The sequence below is a fragment of the Ovis canadensis genome, chromosome 20 (genome assembly GCF_042477335.2).
Source record: "Ovis canadensis isolate MfBH-ARS-UI-01 breed Bighorn chromosome 20, ARS-UI_OviCan_v2, whole genome shotgun sequence".
Taxonomy (NCBI): domain Eukaryota; kingdom Metazoa; phylum Chordata; class Mammalia; order Artiodactyla; family Bovidae; genus Ovis; species Ovis canadensis.
In genome coordinates this window covers 25,638,390-25,654,450 of record NC_091264.1, presented here as the reverse complement: position 1 = coordinate 25,654,450, position 16,061 = coordinate 25,638,390, and the positions used below count along the sequence as shown (strand labels likewise).

The 16,061-nt window shown below is 42.9% G+C and overlaps 2 protein-coding genes across 3 annotated transcripts in view; one reads left to right on the top strand and one right to left on the bottom strand.

Annotated features, from left to right (window-relative positions):
* Positions 1 to 1,338: 1,338 nt before the first annotated feature.
* Positions 1,339 to 1,644, bottom strand: LOC138425497 (large ribosomal subunit protein eL27-like). Its single transcript, XM_069563453.1, has one exon. The coding sequence runs from the start codon at positions 1,642 to 1,644 to the stop codon at positions 1,339 to 1,341; it is 306 nt and encodes a 101-aa protein (XP_069419554.1).
* A 10,117-nt stretch (positions 1,645 to 11,761) lies between these two features.
* STK38 (serine/threonine kinase 38) overlaps positions 11,762 to 16,061 on the top strand; it is a 45,690-nt gene continuing 41,390 nt past the window's right edge. Inside the window, exon 1 of one of the 2 annotated variants that reach the window (XM_069563455.1) lies at positions 11,762 to 12,129. The gene's annotated coding sequence lies outside the window, so the exon portion shown is untranslated. The remainder of the gene's footprint in view (positions 12,130 to 16,061) is intronic. The other variant, XM_069563456.1, reaches the window with a different exon arrangement.

Genomic DNA, 16,061 nt, shown 5'->3' with positions numbered 1-16,061 from the left:
GTTCTCCATAGTGGCTGTACCAATTTACATTCCCATCAACAGTGTAGGAGAGTTCCCTTTTCTCTATACCCTCTCCAGCATCTATTATTCAGAGACTTTTAGAAGATGGCCATTCTGACTGGTGTGAGGTGATACCTTATTGTAGTTTTGATTTACATTTTTTTAATAATTAGCAAAGTCGGGCATCTTTTCACATGCTGTTGGCCATCTATATGTCTTCTTTGGGGAATAAAATATTGATTTAAGGAAAATGATGGTGGTGGAAGAAGTTATATGGAAGTTGGGTGCAACTAAGTAAAATCTTCATCTTCACTGAGGAAGTTAAAAAATATCTAAAATTGGAATTATTTAAGAAAAAGCAATGTTATTTAGAAACAAGGTGATAAATAACAGAAGAAACAACTAAAAGCATTGAAAGCAGCTGCTTGCTGATTAACTCCAGTGGCAGTGGGTGGGGCAAGGAACTGCTATTTATCATTATAATATTGTAGATAATTTTGTGTTTTTCAAGTCCATACTGCTTCGATAAAAATAAAAATGAAATTAAAAGTTACACAAGTCCAATGTGGAAAATTTGGAAAGTATAGGAAAGTATAAGAAAGAGAGAAAGTAACTATGTACATATTTGAGGAATAGGATTATTAAATGAATTTGATATTAAGCTTTTAAATTTGAGGATTTAATTTGAGGATTTTAAACTATCATAAATTAGATATAAATGGACAAGTACTATAACAAAAGTACAATACTAGAGACTTCCCTGGTGGTCCAGTGGCTAAGGCTCCCAATGCAGGGGGCTTGGGTTCAACCTTTGGTCAGGGGATTTAGACCCAAAGATCCCACAAGCCACAACGAAGATGGAAGACCCTACATGCTGCAACTAAGACTCAGCACGGCCAAAGAAAGAAAGAAATATTTTTAAAACTAGTACAATACTGTATGTAAAATATTGCGGGTATAATTACATATAGTATAATTATATACAGTATGATCCCATATGTGTTCATGTGTGTATTAGAAAGTAATCTGTGCACCTGAAACTGATATAAAGAAAAAGGAAAATTGCTAACCACTTGGCAGTTAATTTATTTTGCTGAAATTTGTGATTCCCAATACACTACTCAACATACAATAAACATTATTATCTGCGATGATAACTTTCAGCCAGTTGAGGCCATCTAGTTGCTTAAAAGGAGTTCATTAAAATAAATAAAACATAATTAGGGGGAGGAGGTTATTTATAGGGGCTGAAACAAGACAGACCTAAAACTGCAGCTTTTGGGAGAACCATCTGTTCTTGCCAGTCTTGTATCTCTGCTCAGATTTGAACTTGACCTCTCATTTGGGCTTGCATTTGAGAACAGGTTCTCTGAAGACGTCCTTGTTGATTACAGCTTTGTCCAAGGGGTTATCCACAGAGTACTTTGTGGGCCTGAGTTGATTGGAATGATAAAATTTCACAGAAGACTTGATCTTTGACTTCTTGGCAGTTTTCTTCTTGCCTATGGCCCTTGTCACTTTGCAGGGACAGCAATCAATTCCAGCCACCAGAACATGGTTGTAGATTCTGTCCGAGGTGCCATCATCAATGTTCTTCATGATGACTGCTTTGCGTTCGGAGTGGTGACCAGCCAGGACCAGCATCACATTCTGGGTATCATAAACTTGCCCATTTTGGGAGCAACCTCTCAGGGCTACAGCAGAATGCACAAAATACTAGAAGGAAAGAAAAGAAAAGGGAAGGAGGGAAGGAAGGAAGTACTCTGAAGAAATACCTACCAAAATGTTGCTTGGCAGTGACTGGGGCTGGGATTGAAAGTAGGGTGGGCAAGTGAGGTGTTAGGACTCACAGTGTAAGGAAACACACTCGCAGGGGCAAGAGCATGCGAGTACAGGGGCTGTACCTGAACTTGGGGGCCTTCCTCAGTGCTGCAGAGACATCCCTAGATGCCTCCCTTGCCTCTGTCTTTGCCCTGATGGGGACCAAGAGCTGCTGGATTGTGGGCACTTTCTCCTTTTTTTCACTCAGATATATGTTTAAATTCCTTATTACTCCAGGGTGTGTGGGCCAGTGGCATTAGAACCACCTGGGAACTTGTTTGTAATTCAAGATCTTAGCTCTGCCCCAGACTTTCTGAATCAGAAACTGCATTTTATTTTATTTTTTCCTTTCTGGCTATACCACGAAGCATGCTGAACTTCCCTGACCAGCGAGAGAACCCGTGCCCCCTCCAGTGGAAGCCAGAAGTCTTAACCCCTGGACCACCAGGGAAGTCCAGAATCTGCATTTTAACGGAATCCCAGCGGATTTGTTTGCACGTTAAAGTCTGAGAAACACTGGGCTAGTAGGCACCACACATGGTTCCTGCCCTCAGCTGGAGGGAATATTCAGAGGCAGCTGATGTCATGGCCACCAGAGGGTCGGATACACACTGCCAGGGATAAGATGCCTATTCCCTAAGGAACTGTGGTCTTTGCCAAGAGGCTGAGCTTCAGCTGGTGATATAATCACAGGTCAGCTTGACAGGGGAAGAGCAGGTATTACCTTTGGGACAAAGAACAATTCAAAGCAATGTTTAAAGAGAAGGAAAAGGTTAATGGGTGTGAAACTGGGAAAAGAAGCAAGACAGAAAAATAAAAAAGGTGCTAATATTCGAACCAGGTAATTCAAGTCCCACGGAGATGAAGAATGACAATATACTATAAGGTTGTTTATCCAAGAGTGTTTTAGAGAAAACTGTTATAAAACAGAATCTTGGATTTGGTGAATTATATCAAAATTATAAAAAGGCAGAGATAATATAGAATAGAAAATACAAAGGGAATGAATCTGTTCAGTGTTCCCATTAACCAGAAGTCAATTAGTAAGGGCCCTGCTATATGTCTTTCTCCATTTGATGGTTTAGTCCTAAGGCCTGTTCGACTCTTGCAATCCCACGGACTGTAGCCTACCAGGCTCCTCTGTCCAGGGGATTCTCCAGGCAAGAATACTGGAGTGGGTTGCCATTTCCTTCTCCAGGGGACCTTCTTGAAGCAGAAATCAAATCCAGGTCTCCTTCATTGTAGGCAGTTTCTTTATTGACTGAGATACGAGGGAAGTCTGTTTCTCCATTTAGATTAGTAAAATAGATTAAAAGAGAACAGCAAAGAAATATATACTGCCATGGCAAATATTATTGGCTGTATGAGCCAATATTCATTCCTCACTAACCTCTTTCCTCTTTGCCTGCCTCTCTAGAAGATCATAAAGAGCTGAGTTTGCTTTCCCAGGAAGGATGACCATGTGATGTAATTCTGGCCAATGAGACCTCTGTGAATGTCTCTAGAAATTACATGGATCCATCACCACTCTTACCAGAATGGATTCAGAGTGATTGTTCCAGGGCCTGAAGTCGGGTTAAGGTGAGGTGAGCAAGACACTCACCTTGGCATAAGATTTATAAGGGTGGCAAAAAATCAGTAATCAAAGTAATATTTCAATGCAATACTTAAAAAAAAATACCAGTTAATGCAAAAAAGATTCATAATGAATGAAATAACATTTGAAATAAAGGCCGGATCTGACAATACCAGAGTTTCAGGGTGAGGCAAATGAAGCTCAGTATTATGAGTAGGATCAGATCACCCTAATTCCCAAGTCACAGGTGAGGGCAGGGTCGGGGGTCGGGGGTCGAGGGTGAGGGTCAAGGTGAATAAGTGATTGGTGGCACTTAGGCTTTGTGCCTACTCTCTAGCTGCAATGGAACCTAAAAAAAAAGAGGTTATCTGTAATTTTCAGTTTTGAGAGGAAGAAGCGGGAAATAAAGGAAAGGATTCAGGAGCTTGATGGTCAAAAAGAATGACGTGTCCACTACACTTACTGGAGTCGTGGTAAAGTGTCACCGTTTGGGTCCATGCACGGCTAGATCACCAATCAGTTTCTCAGGAGGCAGGTAAGGTGGTCTAGTATTCCCATCTCTTTAGTGCAGTCAATGAAGCAAAAGTAGATGTCTTTCTGGAATTCCCTTGCTTTTTTTACGATCCAGTGGATGTTGGCAATTTGATCTCTGGTTCCTCTGCCTTTTCTAAATCCAGCTTGTACATCTAGAAGCTCATATACTGTTGAAGCCTAGCTTGAAGTGTTGCAGGAAGGAGGACCCCTTCCAGGGCTCCAAATCGGGCTCTTGTCTAACACTCAGAAATGAATTGTCCGAGGAGACACATGTGCTGACAAAGCAAGAGATTTTATTGGGAAAGAGCATCCTGGCGGAGAGCAGCAGGGTAGGGGAACCCAGGAGAACAGCTCTGCAGAACTGGCTTGCAGTCTTGGGTTTTATTGTGATGGGATTATTTTCTGGGTTGTCTTTAGCCAATCATTCTGACTCAGAGTCCTTCCTGGTGGTGTACGCCTTGTTCAGCCAAGATGGATGCCAGCGAGAAGGATTCTGGGAGGTGGTTGGACATGCGGTGTCTCCTTTTGACCTTTCCCGAACTCTTCCAGTTGGTGGTGGCTTATTAGTTCTGTGTTCCTTACCAGGACCTCCTGTCAAAAACAACTCATGCAAATGGCTACTATGGTGCCTGGCCAGCGTGGGTGGTTTCAATCAGTGTGCTTCCCCTAACAACTCTCCCCTGAGAGACTTCATACTCAAGATACTTCTTGGGATTTGGGGCAGAGGTCTTTCTTCTGTAACTTGTTCCTGCTGTGCCTGGGTGTAGGCCTGCCTAGCAGAGCAGAAGTCTCTCTCTACCTGATTTAAGCCAAGGTATATTTTGCTTGAAACCAGCAGTCACCCTTGTAATAACAGCAATTTAGTTAGAAACTGTTGGCTCCTCTCAGAGATGGAATAGACTGGGGCCAAACAGGAGACCTAGCAGGATGGTCATTACTGGTCCCCAGAAGCAGGAGGCAACATTTGGGGTGACGGCTGCAGGGTTTGTGACTTTTTTTTTGAATGGTTGGTGGTGAGGCAACAGAGCTATGCTCCCAGAATCTTGTGTTTAGTCTGAAGTTACCATCCTCCACCTGGGTCAGGGCTCCAGTTCTGTAGAAGAACTCAAAGACATTGTTATGCATATTTCTTTGAGTAGGAACCGGGACCAAATCTGGAGCCTGTACCAACCTTTGATTGTTTCTCCTCTGTTTCTGAATCTCCTCCCTTCCCTGATTTGCAATTGTTTAAATCCACTCTTTAGAACTCAGGCAAGGTCAAGGAGGCTGAATGAAGCCTGTATCCTACAGACAAGAAATGGAGAACACAGAACAGATCTCTACTCCAGAGCCCCACAGAGTTCTTCTCAGTTTTAATTTAGGGAACTAGGCAACTATGATTATGATAACTTCCTGTCAAAATGGGGCATAGGACTGCCTCAGCTTAGAGAATAAACACTGAATTGGAAGCATTCCTGAGTTCCAAGTTCTAGATCTGACTCTTGCATGATTAAAATCTCAATTCCTTGGTCTGCCATTTTGGTGTAACATGCCCAATTAGAAGTAGTTGGAGGAGTGATAACTGGAATTTTAATAGAAAAAATAAATCTCATTTCTTTTTAGAAGAATAGGCCTGAAACCCAGTCTGGACTTGGCACTTCAGGGAGACTTGTAGCCAGGTAGCCAGTTGCCTAGTTTTATAAAAACTAAGGTTGCAGTTACTAGCTTCAGCAGACATTGTTTTGAGAATGGTGGCATCCAAGCCTGACATGACTCAGAAAACTCAAGTGTTTAGTAATACAAAATCTAATCTGAAAGTATGCCCATAGCATTACCTAGTTATTTCCCAGGATATCTGAACCATAGCTACTCTATTTTGACTTTTAATTGTAAAATTTTCCTTAATAGCCAAAGCAGATGTCACCATTAATGATGTCGGTGTTTCTCTAGGTATGAGAAGATGCAAGAATTGAGACTCATAAAATCTTCTCCAGAAAGATCTATCTGAAGACCTGTTCTGCCAGTTTTTCCCAGAGCACCGAGTGCCTCATTTCTTATTTTCACCCTGAACTCCTTTCAGGGGAGTTGAAGGTCAGCTGTTGCGGTGGCCATGATTTAATCTTTGTGGATGTAGACGGCAAGTGTCAGTCTTCAGTTGGCAGAGCCCCTTTTCATTCATAAATTTGACCATGATTCTGAGGGGGGCATTTCATGACCATTTTATCCCATGGTGCTGAGAATGTCCATTCTCAGGTTTGGCAAAGATTTTGTTGACAGGCCAGTCAATGTGCTAGGCCATAAAACAGTATCCAAAATTCTCTGGAACACCTGTCTTACTAGGCTCTTGGTCCAGGAAAACATTCCCTCTTGTTGTTTCTTCCCATATCTAGAGTTACACTGTTACCATCGTTGATCTCACATGGAACTATATATTATTTTATCAGAGGTCTCAGTCACACATTTGGCAGTATAAGAAACAGCAATTTTGTAAAACAGATGAAATACAAATAATATAGCCAGCAGTATTAGTAAAGTCATAAGTAAGACTTAAGTTAAGAACTGCCATTAGATGTAGCCCAGTATATCCCAGGTCATCTGACTTAGTCTACTCTGTACGAATCTTTATCTTCCAGGGAAATTATATATTGGCACTGTCCATAAGGCACATAGCCCAGTTATCTGTTGTTAAAAAACAAAAATTCCACCAAGTAAATTTTAAGTTGTAATCGACTTTGTTCAGTCTTCATGAATCAGGCAGTATCCCAGCGAGTACAGAGAAAGGTGCTTGAAGACCTTGAGCAGAATGGATGGTTTTTACAGGCAGGAGGAAGGTGGGCAAGGAAGCAATTAGCAAATGAAACGAAAGGATTGTTTTAGGCCAGATCACCTAATGTGGGGAAAGGGTGAGGCTGACTCATGCAGATGCCATCTTCTTCCTTTGTAGGGGTTGTGGAAGGTGGGATAGAGAGGGTCCAAATGACAGATTACCTTGTTGGTGCTCATCAGAAAATTCCAGGATGAATGATTGAGACTACATTCCCCAGGGAAAGCAAAAACTGCAATTAGATAAGGTATTAAATCTAAGTTTGTTATAATTGGGTTCAGCATAAATGATGCCATTTTGGGCCTATGGTTTCCTTTTTAACACTACAAACTTACCCTTTGTAACCAAAAAGGACCTACTGTATAGTACAGGGAACTCTGTTCAATATTCTATAATAATCTAAGTGGGGAAATAATTTTTAAAAGAATAGATATATTTATATGTATAAATGAATCACGTTGCTGTACAGCTGAAACTAACACAACATTGTAAATCAAATATAGTCCACTATAAAATAAAACACTGGGCTGGAAGAAGCACAAGCTGGAATCAAGATTGCCGGGAGAAATATCAATAACCCCAGATATGCAGATGACACCACCCTTATGGCAGAAAATGAAGAGGAACTAAAAAGCCTCTTGATGAAAGTGAAAGAGGAGAGTGGAAAAGTTGGCTTAAAGCTCAACATTCAGAAAACGAAGATCATGGCATCTGGTCCCATCACTTCATGGGAAATAGATGGGGAAACAGTGGAAACTGTGTCAGACTTTATTCTTTTGGGCTCCAAATCACTGCAGATGGTGATTGCAGCCATGAAATTAAAAGACACTTACTCCTTGGAAGGAAAGTTATGACCAACCTAGATAGCATATGCAAAAGCAGAGACATTACTTTGCCAACAAAGGTCTGTCTAGTCAAGGCTATGGTTTTTCCTGTGGTCATGTATGGATGTGAGAGTTGGACTGTGAAGAAGGCTGAGCGCCGAAGAATTGATGCTTTTGAACTGTGGTGTTGGAGAAGACTCTTGAGAGTCCCTTGGACTGCAAGGAGATCCAACTAGTCCATTCTAAAGGAGATCAGTCCTGGGTGTTCTTTGGAAGGACTGATGCTAAAGCTGAAACTCCAGTACTTTGGCCACCTCATGCGAAGAGTTGGCTCATTGGAAAAGACTCTGATGCTGGGAGGGATTGGGGGCAGGAGGAGAAGGGGACAACAGAGGATGAGATGGCTGGATGGCATCACTGACTCAATGGACATGAGTTTGGGTGAACTCCGGGAGTTGGTGATGGACAGGGAGGCCCGGCGTGCTGCAATTCATGGGGTCACAAAGAGTTGGACACGACTGAACGACTGACTGATAAAAGTTAAAAAGTAAATGTTAGGAAAAAATAAAAATAAAGGGCAAGAACTTGATCTTGAAAAGTTAAACAACAGCAGCTTAACCTTTGTGACTTGCCAAAGAGATGTGAAGATCAGAATGGCTGTTATCAAACAGATAACAAGATGTGGAGAGGAGAATCCTCACGCACTATCGGTGAGAATGGAAATTGGTGCAACTACTATGATAAAAAATTAAAAATAGAACCACTATTTGATTCAGCTTCTACTCAAGTATTTATCCAAAGAAAACAAGAACACCAATTAGAAAACATACATGCATTCCTATGTTCATTGCAGCATTAGTTGAAATAACCAGGTTACGGAAGCAACCTAAGTACCCAACAATAGATGAATGAATAAAGATGAATATATATATATAAACATATAATATTCATATATGAATAAAGATATAATACATATACATATAATATTCATATATGAATATTACTCAGCCATGAAAAAGAACAAAATTTTGCCATTTGTGACAACATGGGTGGACCTAGAGGTCCATATTACGCTAAGTAAAGTTAGTCGGACGGAGAAAGACAAATGCTATATGATTTCACTTATATGTGGAATCTAAAATAAATGTAAATGAACAAACATAAAAGAGAAACAGTTATAGATACAGAGACCAAATTGGTGGTTGCTAGAGGGGAGGCAGGTAAGAATGGTGGGGGACACAGGTAAGGGAGATTAAAAGTACAAGCTTCTACTTACAAAATAAATGAGTCATAGGTCTGAAATGTACAGTGTGGAGAATATAGCCAGTATCTATGTAATATCTTTGTATGGTGACACTAGTAAATAGACTTACATCATTTTGAAATGCGGGCTTCCCCGGTGGCTCAGTGGTAAAGTACCCACCTGCAATGCAGGAGATGCAGGAGACACAGGTTTGATTCCTGGTTTGGCAAGATCTCCTGGAGGAGGGCATGGCAACTCACTCTAGGATTCTTGCCTGGAGAAGCCCATGGACAGAGGAGCCTGGCAGGGTCGCAAAGAGTCAGACATGGCTGAACACGCATGCACACACGCATTTTGAGATGTATAGAAATATTGAGACAGTATGTTATAGAACAGGAACTAAAGTTGTAGATAAATTATACATCAAAAACAAATAAATGAACTCAACTTATAGAAAGTGAAAGTGAAAGTGAAGTCGCTCAGTCATGTCTGACTCTTTGCGACCCCATGGACACCAGGCTCCTAGGCAAGAGTACTGGAGTGAGTTGCCCTTTCCTTCTCCAGAGAATCGTCCCAACCCAGGGATCGAACCCAGGTCTCCCACATTGTAGACAGACACTTTATCGTCTGAGCCACCAGGGAAGTTCAACTTATAGAAAAGGGTATCAAATTTGTGATTACCAGGTCGGGGAGGGGAAGTTGAATGAAGGGGGTCAAAAGGTACAAACTTCCAGATTTCAGTACTAGGAATGTAATGGACACTGTGATAAATATAATCAACACTGCTGTATACTATATATGAAAGTTTTCTTTTAAAAAAATTATCAAAAAAATATATCTTATTTTGCAAGGCAAGGGAGACTAACTTGACTTGGTCACTTCTTGCTTATGCCTCTGGAAATCATGGGCACAACTTAAACTCTTCGCCAATATTTTTATGCTGCTGCTACTGCTGAGTTGCTTCAGTTGTGTCTGACTCTGTGCGACCCCATAGACGGCAGCCCACCAGGCTCCCCTGTCCCTGGGATTCTCCAGGCAAGAACACTGGAGTGGGTTGCCATTTCCTTCTCCAATGCATGAAAGCGAAAAGCGAAAGTGAAGTCGCTCAGTCGTGTCCGACTCATAGTGACCCCATGGACTGCAGCCCACCAGGCTCCTCCGTCCATGGGATTCTCCAGGCAAGAGTACTGGAGTGGGGTGCCATTGCCTTAGGTAACCACTAACCAACTCCCTATCATTTAAGAAAAGTCTAATATTGTAACCAATCACTGTGAAGAATAAGCAGTCACTGCCTCTTCACTAAAGTTGTTATCCCTTAGTTGCTAAGTTGTAACTGACTCTTGTGATCCCACGGACTGTAGCCCTCCAGGCTCCTAGGATCATGGGATTTTCCAGGCAAGAATACTGAAGTGGGTTGCTGTTTCCTTCTCCAGGGGATCTTCCCCACCCAGGGATTGAACTAGAGTCTCCTGCATTGCAGGTGGATTCTTTACCAGTTGAGCCACAAGGGAAGCCCTAAAGTTTTGTTTCTTAACTTTGTATTTATATGAGATGATGGATGTTTACTAAGCTTATTGTCATAGTCATTTCGTGAGATAGGTCAAATTATTATTTTGGGCACCTTCAATTTATACAGTGCTATATGTTAATTACACCTCAATAATTATGGAAGAAGAAAAAATAAAAGAGTTGTGAGGATCACCTGAGATTAAATTCTTCCATGTGGTTCATAAACTGAAAAGTGCTATACAAAAGTCTGGCACTGTATCTAAGTTGTTAAGGATCGGGAGGACTTTAACAAAAGGCACTGGGGAAGAAGGGCCTCTGGGCGGGGAGGATGAAAAGCAAAGTGGTTTTTGTGTGCTGAGATTAAAGGAAACTGGGCTTTGAAGTCTAGCAAGATGAAAGCAGTCAAGGAAAGCCTATGTTTTTAAGACCATTAAGGAAATAAAGCCTAGGACCCCAAGCTTGAAGGATTAAAACCAAGCCTTATGGTCTTAAGGAAGGAAACAGCAACCCACTTCAGTATTCTTGCCTGGAAAATCCCATGGTCCTAGGAGCCTGGAGGGCTAGAGATACACAAGAGCCTGGCAGATACACAAGAGCCTGGGGGCACCGTAATACCACAAAACGGTAATGAATGACGCACACATGCTTCTTTCGCTGTCTAGATGGCCTCTGTTGAAGGCAGGCAGGGGCATTGTCATCTTTGTTTCCAGGAGCCTGATAATTTCTGCTCAAGGGCACTGCGCTCCATTCTCAAGGAACCAGTGGGCGTCCAAAAGTCTTGGGTCCTCGCTAACCCAAGGGATGGGACAGACTCCGCAGCTGGGTAGCCTTGAAAAGCAGGTTCTGTGCACACTGGGGTGCCCTCCCCGTATCCGGTATCAGACGTCCAAACCTATGAGAGCTCACCGCATCCAAGGCAGAGTATGCTAATCCTTACTTTAAGGTAGTGTAGATGGGGAGGGAAGGGCTGGGGGAGGGGGGCGGACCTATTTATGATGGAAATCAAGAGTTGGTAGGGGACCATGACTACACAGGTGAAAAGACTTCATGGAACTACACAGATGGGCGCGAGTACGCGCGCACACGCAAAAATGAGTGCAAGCCCGAGTGGTTAAATCTGAGGTTTGTCATCTAGTTAATTGCATCGGTCTAGTCCATTGTACTCCGCCGATATTAATTTCCTGGTTTTGATAATGCAGTGTAGTTATGTAAGATGTTGAGAGAAGCTGGGTGGGTGATGGGTAAAAGGGACCTTTTTGTACTAATTCTGTCACTTTGGGGGGGAGTTTATAATTATTTCAAAATGGAAAACAAAAAAACAAAACGACCCTCCCCACGAGCCCAGCCCGGTCCCGCCCACCCCGAAAAGGACCCACCCCTCAGACTTCTCCGGCCGGAATGAGGCGGGGCGGGGCGAGGCGGGGCGGGGCGAGGCGGGGCGGGGCGGGGCGGGGCGGGGCCGGGAGGGGAGCGCACGCGCAGACCCGGAACCCGCGCCGCGACTCCGGGAAGTCACGCTTGCGCAGTCCGTCGCCCTGGCAGCCGCGCCAGCCCGTCTTCGCCGTGGGGGACTGGGCAGCCTCGGCCCCTGAGCTTGCCGTCTTTTCCGGCAGTTGGGGCTCTTCCTGTCGTCTTCACACCCGCAACCGCCCCGCGGCCCCCTACTGCAGAGTGCCTAACGCGTCCCCTCCCCTCCTCCGGTCGGCTGGCAGCTGCTGCGGGGCTTTCGCCTTTCCTCACTTCGAGACCGCTGGCCCGGCTGGCGTCTGCGGCTGCTCGCCGCCCCCAGCCCTGCCTCTCCCCTCAGCCCGGCGCTCCGGTGAGTGTCTTGCTGCCGTTGTCTTCCGTCCATCCCGGCCTTTTCCCTTCTCTCCTCTTTCCCTGACTCTTTTTTGGGGTTCTCCCTTTCCCGCCGGCGTCTTCTTTCCAGCCCTGCCCTTTCGGCCCCTCCTGTCAGCGCTTTTCCTCCCGGCTTCCAGAGGCTCCTGGCCGGTCCTCCACATGGTTTCCCAGGCTCCGCACCCCGTCCTTTCTCTGTCTTCGCGTGCTGTTGGGGCGGGGTGCCAGGCTCTCTTCTTTCCATGTCGCCTGCTTTGTCTCCTCGCTGCCACCGCTCAGTCCCCTCCAGGATGTCTGTCGGTCGTTACCAATTTTCACCTCCTTTTCTTCTTTTTTCTGGAGTCTTAAGAATCTGAGAGATGTTGTCTGAGGCAGTTGTCGAAAACCACCCCCCTCCCCGACCTTGGGGGGCGGCGGTACCTTTGCGTCTCCTTCCCTATGGTTAATCTTAGGGTACCGGCCTTCAGATAATCCAGCCAAAAACCACAGGAAAATGTAGTGAAGCCTTTTTTAAAGGAGAGAGTGGAGAAGGAAAGGAAGGACTTGGGGCAGAGTCTGTGCAGAAAGACTTCAAGTGTGCAGAATGGCAGGTAGAGAGACCAGAGCTCCCACTAGACGAACAGACCCAAAGATAATCTTGTTCTTTTTGAACTGTACAGGGGAAGGCTGGAGCGGAGACCACTGCCTTTTTTCTCCCTTTCAGCGCACTTTGGCTCTGAGTTAGAATTAGCCAGGCATTGGATGTGGTTTCCCTAAGCATAAAACAACCGCCTCCACAATAACAGGCTCCAGTCTCCCCCCAGGCAAGAGGAGATGGCAGCTTCCTCTTAAGGGGATGAGGTCCACTCTATTCCGCTTGGTATAGAAAACCATTCCATGTTTTAACCCCACCCCGTCATACATACATATTTTCTGCTCCTAATAATGGGCATAAGAAACCAGTTTTTCCTAGCAAATCTTTTATAAGATACTCAACTAAGTGCGTAGCATTGTACCCGATATGGGGAAGAATATTAAAAACATTATAAGTCAGGGTGCTTGCCTTCCAGTGAGTTACAGTTCCAGGAGGAAAAATTAGATATGTGACTATGAAGGAATAGTCTCAGCTCCGGTGTTGAATTGTCCAAATGAAAGATAGTAGGTTGTTAGTCACAAAGAAAGAAAGAATTGGTGAGAAAAGGGGATATTTATGGAGTTCACAGGGTACTTTTGTAAAGTCAGTCAGTTAACCATGCATAACTCTAGATACAATGATAGTTTTCATTTGATCTCCTTTTAATCTTTGCCCCGACTTGTGAAGATCACATTCTTCTGTTACATTGCTTTTTTAACTTTTAAGAGTTTCTTGCTTACCTATCATTTCTTAATTCTGAGTTGGAGAATGAAACAAATAGGGCAAGGGCCTCCAGTGGCCTACAGGTCAGGACAAGAAGGCTTGAGTTGTCAAAGCTTGAGGGAAAGTCGTCTTATGTAAAGTACTTGGTTGACCCAGAAAACCTGTAAATTGCTATAGGGCAATAGTAACTTTTGATGAAAAGTTATTAGAATTATCAATTATGAATGTATGAGCAGAGGAAAAGGATGGGGGGAGGGTTTGAAGAAAGGCCAAAGGGAAGGACAGTGTAACCTTAGCTATTGCATTAGAGACTGAATGAAGGTTGAAAACCATTCTGTTAGAGCATTGTTGGCCTTTTATAGGAGTATCTTTGAGTGCACTTAATCTGTTGATCTTGTACAAAGTTTAGGAAGACATGCTAGCAACTTAAATGGGTCAAAATGTTTGTTCTCCAATTTTTATATACCCATTAATACAAATGTAATTTTGTTCTTTACCTTTGTTGAAAACTGAAAATCATTAATTTGCTCAATGTATGTTTACTAACTGCCTGTTATATGGAAGGCATTGTTTTCTTAGGCTTAAACACTCTCTAGTTGTGTTTTTATGTGGAAATAATTTCATTTGTTAAAATGTGTATATAGAGAGAGAGAGAGAGAGAGAGAGAGAGAGACAGACAAGAACATTCTCCGGAAATTTTCAGACAAGGGAGGAGTACTAAGCACTCTCTTGCTTCAGACTTGTTTTTAAATCTGGTTTTAAAATTTCCTCACCAAACTTAGAGAGCATGTGGTTTTCATTGTGGGTGGAGGGGGTACAGGCTGACAAATAAGGAACCACACCCAGGCTTCATAAACCAGACAGAGGTTTAAAAACAATTCTGATATCCTAAAAACATTTGAGTTTGCTTTGATGTTAGCAGAAACTTCCCCATAAAAAATAACATTTTATAGTAAGATTGAGATGAGTTCAGTGTCTTGAATTTGTGATTACTGATCATTTTAGCACATCGTGAATGACTGAAGTAGAGCCTTGATTTTGAATCTCTTCTCTGAAAAAATTATTCTTTATGTGATTTTCCCCCCAGTATCTTTCTGTAAAATTGCTTAATGTTAAGTCTTTTTTCTTAGTAATAATATGTTTACACATTTCTTAAAAGGCTACATTTAATCTCCAAAACAATTTTAAAAGCTGCTAAGTATCAAGAGGAGAACCTTGAGAAAATTTTCAAAATTAAAAGATGCTTGCTCCTTGGAAGGAGACAAACCTAGACAGTGTATTAAAAAGCAGAGACATCACTTTGCCAACAAAGGCCTATATAGCAATGCTAGGGTTTTTCCAGTAGTCATGTACTGATGTGAGAGTTGGACCATAAGGAAGGCTGAATGCCAAAGAATTGATGCTTTTGAATTGTGGTGCTGGATGGAGGATACTCTTGAGAATCCCTTGGGCTGCAAGGAGATCAAACCAGTCAACCCTGAATATTCATTGGAAGGACTGATACTGAAACTCCAATACTTTGGCTACCTTGAGTGAAGAGCTGAGTCATTGGAAAAGACCTCGATGCTGGGTAAGATTGAGGGCAGGCGGAGGAGGGGTCAACAGAAGATGAGATGGTTGGATGGCATCCTCGATTCAATGGACATGAGTTTGAGCAAACTCTGGGAGATGGTGAAGGCAGGCAAGCCTGGCGTGCTGCAGTCCATGGGGTCGTAAAGAGGCGGACACGACTGAGTGACTAAGCAACAACAAAGCTACTTAAACCTTGTTGGTATCAAGTTTTCAAATATGTAAAACTAGGAAGTTAGGGCCTCTTGTGTTTAAGATATCTTTCATCACCAAAGTTATGACTCAGATTTTTTTCTTTTGTATTGTTTCCATCATAGGTCTTTGTTGTTTTTTTTTTTGCTTTTTATTTTTTTTGTTTTTTATTTTATTTTTTAAAATTTTTTAAATTTTAAAATCTTTAATTCTTACATGTGTTCCCAAACATGAACCCCCCTCCCACCTCCCTCCCCATAACATCTCTCTGGGTCATCCCCATGTACCAGCCCCAAGCATGCTGTATCCTGCGTCAGACATAGACTGGCGATTCGATTCTTACATGATAGTATACATGTTAGAATGCCATTCTCCCAAATCATCCCACCCTCTCCCTCTCCCTCTGAGTCCAAAAGTCCGTTATACACATCTGTGTCTTTTTTGCTGTCTTGCATACAGGGTCGTCATTGCCATCTTTCTAAATTCCATATATATGTGTTAGTATACTGTATTGGTGGTTTTCTTTCTGGCTTACTTCACTCTGTATAATCGGCTCCAGTTTCATCCATCTCATCAGAACTGATTCAAATGAATTCTTTTTAACGGCTGAGTAATACTCCATTGTGTATATGTACCACAGCTTTCTTATCCATTCATCTGCTGATGGACATCTAGGTTGTTTCCATGTCCTGGCTATTATAAACAGTGCTGTGATGAACATTGGGGTACATGTGTCTCTTTCAATTCTGGTTTCCTCGGTGTGTATGCCCAGCGGTGGGATTGCTGGGTCATAAGGTAAGTTATGACCATAAGTT